The sequence below is a fragment of the Nicotiana tomentosiformis genome, chromosome 8 (genome assembly GCF_000390325.3).
Source record: "Nicotiana tomentosiformis chromosome 8, ASM39032v3, whole genome shotgun sequence".
Taxonomy (NCBI): Eukaryota; Viridiplantae; Streptophyta; class Magnoliopsida; order Solanales; family Solanaceae; genus Nicotiana; species Nicotiana tomentosiformis.
In genome coordinates this window covers 105,854,690-105,861,100 of record NC_090819.1, presented here as the reverse complement: position 1 = coordinate 105,861,100, position 6,411 = coordinate 105,854,690, and the positions used below count along the sequence as shown (strand labels likewise).

At 36.7% G+C, this 6,411-nt stretch overlaps 1 protein-coding gene across 1 annotated transcript; it reads right to left on the bottom strand.

The window, feature by feature from the left end:
• Nucleotides 1-2,106: 2,106 nt before the first annotated feature.
• Nucleotides 2,107-3,098, bottom strand: LOC104086286 (ATP synthase subunit b', chloroplastic-like). The gene has a single exon (XM_009590522.4). It carries the CDS (start codon nucleotides 2,884-2,886, stop codon nucleotides 2,224-2,226), a length of 663 nt encoding a protein of 220 aa, XP_009588817.1. The 5' UTR covers nucleotides 2,887-3,098; the 3' UTR covers nucleotides 2,107-2,223.
• Nucleotides 3,099-6,411: the final 3,313 nt, after the last annotated feature.

Sequence of the window (6,411 nt, the reverse complement as noted above, 5' to 3'; positions counted from 1 at the left end):
TGGAGGTGTTTAAAATATGGGTTTTGATCAAGTTGAGGTGTTCAAATCGGAAAATAGTAAGTTTATTTATCGGGTTGACAAACAGGTGTAAGTTTAAGTGGTTCCGAGGCCATTTTGCCTTTTTTAAATAGAGTCATAAATTGCTTGAGTGCTAAAACAAACATCCTTTGCTTCACTCAATTTCCAGAAAGATCATATATTAAGGTCCTGAAACTGAATTTCGATTTTCCAGTCTCTTGAAGCCTAGCTTATAGATGACATATATTGCTGTACCCGTGCCAAACAGGCCGACATGAGTGAATATACTCATAAACATATAGCATAGGTCATAACTACTTCATAACAGGGGCGGAGCTAGAGCTTCGATAACGGGTTCGGCTGAACCCAATAGCTTTAGTGTAAATCCTATATTTGTCTTAAGAAATCCATTGAATAAGTACAAATTCTTACTTTAGAACCCAGTAACATAAAAAGGATAAAATCTCGAACCCAGTAACTTCAAATTCCGGCTCCGCCTCTGCTTCATAACCAGCTTATGCAACCACAACAGTGAGAAAACATTCAGCTGTCCATTCTAGAAACGTATTGGCTATTTAATCTTGCATTTACTTCTTTTGCTTTTTCTTTATCTCAACCAGCCTATACAACTTTCTTTTCCTCAGTTGATAAAAGAAGCTGTCAATTTGTTTACTGTTCTTTCATAGGAGAAGATATACTACTAGAGTTATGGCATACCTTAATGCATCAGCAACAAAAAACTTATGCCCTACCCAAAGTAATACTACAAGTAATGTACATAATGACAAGAAAAAGTGTGAGAAAACAATCAGTGGTTTCCAGAATAAGTATTGATCACAAACTGGCTTTCATTCTAAACTGATCAATGCCGCAGATGTATAAATACTTACCACTCGAAAGTAGGAAGGTGGAACAGACATCTTTGACTATTAGCTTAACTACAGCTAAAGGAAACTATGGTGGACAGTGTCAAAACATAAAGAAGTAAACATAGAAAAAAGTTAAGGGGATTCATATAGAGTATATATAAAATTACCTAGCAACGTAGCTTAATTTTACAGCGAAGGGGTGCCAACGTAAGTGGCTCCACCACTGAAAGGAAAGAGTTCTTTCCTATTTCACAAGTTCAATACAAAGAGAATAGTGTTACGTGCTGTCCTAATTTTCTTACCATATTTGGTTTTCCTATTTCTCGAAGGAAAGGGCAACATATTTACCATAATTGGGTTTTCCTTCTCGTAGAAGGAAATTATAAATCTTCCATATTGGCTAGTCCTTTTTCTTGTAGAAAAAGGTGTGGACTTCTATAAATTGAGGATCCTTCCTTCTCATTCAGTAGCATCTACAATGTAACCATATGGGGTTAGAGAGTCGTGTTTAGGGGGAGAACTTTACGGGACAAGTGTTAGTATGTCACTTGTGTTTGCCTCTTCGTGAGGTTGTTCTCTCAATATTTTGTACTCTCTTTTATATAGTGGATTACTCATCTCCGCCGTGGACGTAGGTCAATTGACCGAACCACGTTAAATGTTTATGTCTCTTTTGATATATTTCTCGTTTGCTGTCTGATTTATCGTCGTTCAAGGTTTACATTAGTAGCTTCCGCATGACACCTGACTTTTTCGGTCCCGACAAATAGTGAACCCATTAATTCCGTTCTAAATTACCAATCTGAAATATCCACATCTGAAGTATCAATGTGTCCATTACTCGACAGTCCATTAGTGTACCACATGTTGAAACATATTCCATGCATTCTCATCACAGATATGATTTATCTTAAATAAATCAAAAATCATGCCCTTGATGCAACATTTTCAAGATTTGAAGCTTGAACTTTACTTCAACACTCCCTCCCCCCCCACTCCCCCCCCCCCCCCAAAAAAAAAAAAAAAGAGAAAAGAAATTCTACTCCAATTTATTTCCCTAGTTTAGGAACTCTCAAATGTTACAGCAATCTTAAAAAGTCAACCATAAACTTGACACTATTAAATTTCACATAATTATTTTTCAAAAACTCACCACCCCATGTAAATTATGCAACTAAACTTAAATCAGGAACAAGAAGTGAGAAGCTCCAACAAGATGTACACCACTAGAGATAAATTCACAATATAAGATAGTACCAAAGTATTTCACATTTATGCAACTTTTATCAAATCAAAAACCAAATTACAAATTATAAATTTCAAAGAAATTAATTACTTAGTTACTAACAGGAAGAACCTTCTTGACAATCTCATCACTAAGAGCAGCAATCTGAGAGTCAAGAGACTTAATAGTCTCCTCCTTTTGTTTGTCCAAGCTAGCTAAAGCTTCCTGCAACTCAGCTTCAACTTTCTTCCTTCCTTCAGCAATCTTCTGCTCCACTTCCAATTGTGTCTCTTTCTTCATCTTACTCAATGCAGCTGATATTTCAGCTCTTGCAGCTTTCATTATAGCTGCTGCTTGATCTTCCAATTGCTTCACTTCAGCTGAAGTGTCCTTCACACTGTTTAATTTCTCTTTAATAGCAGAATCTCTTTCATCCATAAATTTCCCTAATGGGGAAAAGTAAAGTTTGTCTAAAGCAAACATGAGGAAAAGGAACTCAGCCATTATAATAGGGAGAGTTAAATTGAAGTCAAAGAGTGAAGCTTTTTCAATTTCTTCAGCAAGTGAAGGGGGTGCAAAGGCTAATGAGCTAGCAAGAATGACTGATATTGACTTGAGATTTGATGCGAGGGAAAGGGTTATTGGGGATTTGGGCAATTTGGGGAGGGGTAGTTTTGGAATTGGAATTTGTGGGAGGGAAAGTTTGGTTCTTGGTGATGAAGGAATGGAAGAAGTGATTAGGGCTTTGGAGGAAGCCATGATCATGTTGGCCATGGCTAGGCTATTTTCTTGAAATTCTTTTGCTGCTACTTTTTTTTCAGATGAATGAACTGATTTTTTGATTTGTTTGGTTTTGTGAGAGAGGGGTTGGTTGATATTTGATTTTTCTGGTGGAAGAAAGGAAGATCTCAGAAAGGTTATCTCATTCTATGCCACACATTCTTGAAGCGGCTGAGATGGATTTCTCAATTCTCAAATTCTCACCAGTGGCAACGGGCGTGCCACTCACGTGCCATTAAAATAAAATAAAATTTGAAAAATAGGTAAAAATGTAAAAGTTGATCTAAATAGAAAGGGATGAATTCAGATTATTTATATAATTTGAGGCATAACAGATAATTTATAAAATTCGAGAAATTATAGATTTTGTTTAAGAAGGTAACATATTAAAATATATGTATTAAACAGGGATTACACAAAGCAGTGTAGTCCCGAGAGAAATTAAAAAATAGCCAGATTTTTAAGTGGTCATTCAAAAATAGCCACAGTTTCAAAAGATCAAAATTTAGCCACTTTTCATGTAAAGATAAATCAGAACAAAAACATTGTTGAAAATTCGGAAAATACTCCAGCATAATATATTGGAATTCCGGTATAATATACTGGAACTTCAGTATATTATACTGGAGTTTGGAGTTCCAGTATACTTTGATGGAACTCCAGTATATTATACTGGAGCCAGCAAAGTATACCGGTCCAGCATAATATGCTGGAAGTTCATACACAGGTGCACCGAATTTCAGTATATTATGCTGGACCGGTCTTTGTTGCAGCAAAATAGTGACTATTTTTTAATGACTTGGCAAACACCGGCTATTTTTGAATGACCAATCCGAAAACTGACTAGCCCGTGCTATTTTAACTGTAGTTCTATATAATTACAAGAAGAATTGAAGCCTAGTCCTATATAATTACAAGGAGAATTGAAGCCTTAGTTCGTAACCCTTAAACTATTATAAGTTATCCAAAATCTCATAAATAGATTCAGCTTCTTATAAGTACTCATGTTTACACCAAAAATAAAAGAGAACTAGACAGTTCATCTTCAATATCTGAATGGAACTTCTACCATCTTCAAAACATCTTTGATGTCTCTTTTTCCAAATTGTCCACCGGAGGCAAGCAGGGACAATTCCTATCATAGAAAATATATTAAGAATTGTACAAAGCTTAAAAGCGCAAAAATGTGGGGAAAAAATGATTAACTATCTAGCATAATTATATAGGTACATGGCAATATTTCAAGTCACCAAAGTTTAACTATAAAACGACACAAAGGTATAGTCAAATGCCAACAAGAAATTTTTTTAAAAAAATGTACATTGTACAAGGCAGACAATCTTAGACTAAACGTAAGTACACAAACCATTCTTGAGACGTACATGTGAAATAATCTAAGGCATAAAATATGTATGAAATGACAATCTCACCTATCAAGGTATACGATAATGAGATTTTATGCTTCCATAATTGCTTTGAGAGCCAAGAGAAGTTCCAAGTGTGCCTTTTCAAGTTTGATTGCATTTGACGCACATTGTCTTCCCTATTTCAATTTAGAGGTTGAAAACATTAATATACCTTTTTTACCATCAAAATTAAATAACAATTGAAATTGTAAGTGATTTTAAGGATATACGGATTAACTTGATACAAAATGATAAATTGAGTTGCAATTGAAATAAATAACGATAAAGTAAATCCAAACCACACGAATTGGACAATTTCAGTCTTAGAAGACCAGTCACCCTCTAACCGGATGTACTTCGATCGGTCTTAAGATGCAGATGAATAAGAGCTTAAAGAGAAAAATAATAATATATTGCTTTTTGGAATGCGTTACAATATGTTTTATGAATTATCAGACCCCATTTATATAGTAGAGAAGTCCTACTTTAGGTACAATTCTATAAATGGTAAATAAATCTCTTGATTTACTGATTAACGATCCCTTATCGATACGTGTCGTGATTTCCGCCGTAATATCCGACCGGACACGGATATTTCGGCCTTCTGTTGGCTATGCTAACATGTTTCTTCGAACTCGTTCAAGGCTAGGACCGATTCTGGGATCATGATTTCGATATTCTTCGAAGGCAGGCGTTCTGCCCCCGTGTTCTAACCCGGTGGGACTTGGGGTTGATCTTCAGCCCTTTATTACCACGTTTCGAGCCTGATCTACCATATCGCAGGCGAGCTCGATTTTGGTCGTATAAAGATAGCCCCTCATTTTTTGGAGAGTAGACGACGAGAAACGACATGAGCTTCCGATTCTTACTTCGATATCCCGTGACGGAAATGACAAAACAAACTAAACGTCTCGTCAGTCAAGTCTTAATGGCATTAAATGCTTGTCAGCCACCGGTCGGCCATTCCTGGAAGCGAACCGCCGCTGAAAAACTATAAATACCTCTTCCTTTGTTCATTTAAATTTTACATCCAAGCCTTCTCCCCTCGTACCTTAGAAATCTCAATACTTTCTGGCATTTATATCTCGGTTATTTGGGATCTTTTGTAAGAACTCTTGTTCGTCTTCATCTAAAGTCATCAAGTGCATTCCTTTAACTTCCTCTTTTTCCCTCATTTCCCTCCATTTTTCAAAGAAATGGTGAAGACTTCAAAAATCGTTCCCCAAAAAGAAACTCCTTCCTCCTCGTGGCCGTCCGCCGAGGGGATCGCTTCGCATACTGTCATCGAGAAATCGGTACCGGAACCTCCTCTGAAAATGTTCATCCCCGGGGGGTTTCCGGTCAATGTTGATTTTAAGGTTGAAAAACTGTCACGCCCCAACCTCAGGAGGAGCGACCGGCGCTCAACCGAGTGAACCTAGCCGAGCAAGCTTGTTAGATACTTTCTACCCAACTCACCCATGATAAGAGAAGGCATGTTTTTATTAGCTAAACAATAGAAGGACCATATGCATAGACATTACTAAACCATTTCATTTTTTGCTACTTCCTGTTAAGTTTCAAAAGGCATACATTTTGTGATTTAGTGGAACAACAATCCAAAATACAACATAATCCGTTTGACCTTTCTAGCACCCATGTACAACCCACATAGTGTCTACGGAGCCTCTAAAGATACAAAAGAGAGTAAAGATGGTGCCGACAATAAGGCCCCGACTATACCTCAAAATATGACCACAATATAAATAAAAGGTACAATACTTGACCCCGGAATGAAATGGGGCTCACCGAGTCCGCTGAGAAGAGGATGCAGCACTATTTGTGATCAACACTGTCTGCTATGTAACCACCTGCTTTCATTTAAAGATGCAGCGCCCCAGGCAAAATGGACGTTAGTACCATCGAATAGCACTAGCATGTAAAGCTAAACACCAACTCAATAGAATGAATAATAATACAAGAGGAACAATCAAGAATTCAATAAGGGCTTCAAATAATATAGAAACAATAATGTTAAGGATCATATACATTTTCAAGTAAATTTCTGTATTATTAAGTTAGGTGGCCTTTAGTATCGATATTTCACAATTCACAATACCTCCGTATTCTTACA

Bases quoted from the DNA above. Each gene is read 5' to 3' on its own strand.
- LOC104086286 (XM_009590522.4), bottom strand. From the start codon at position 2,886: ATGGCCAACATGATCATGGCTTCCTCCAAAGCCCTAATCACTTCTTCC.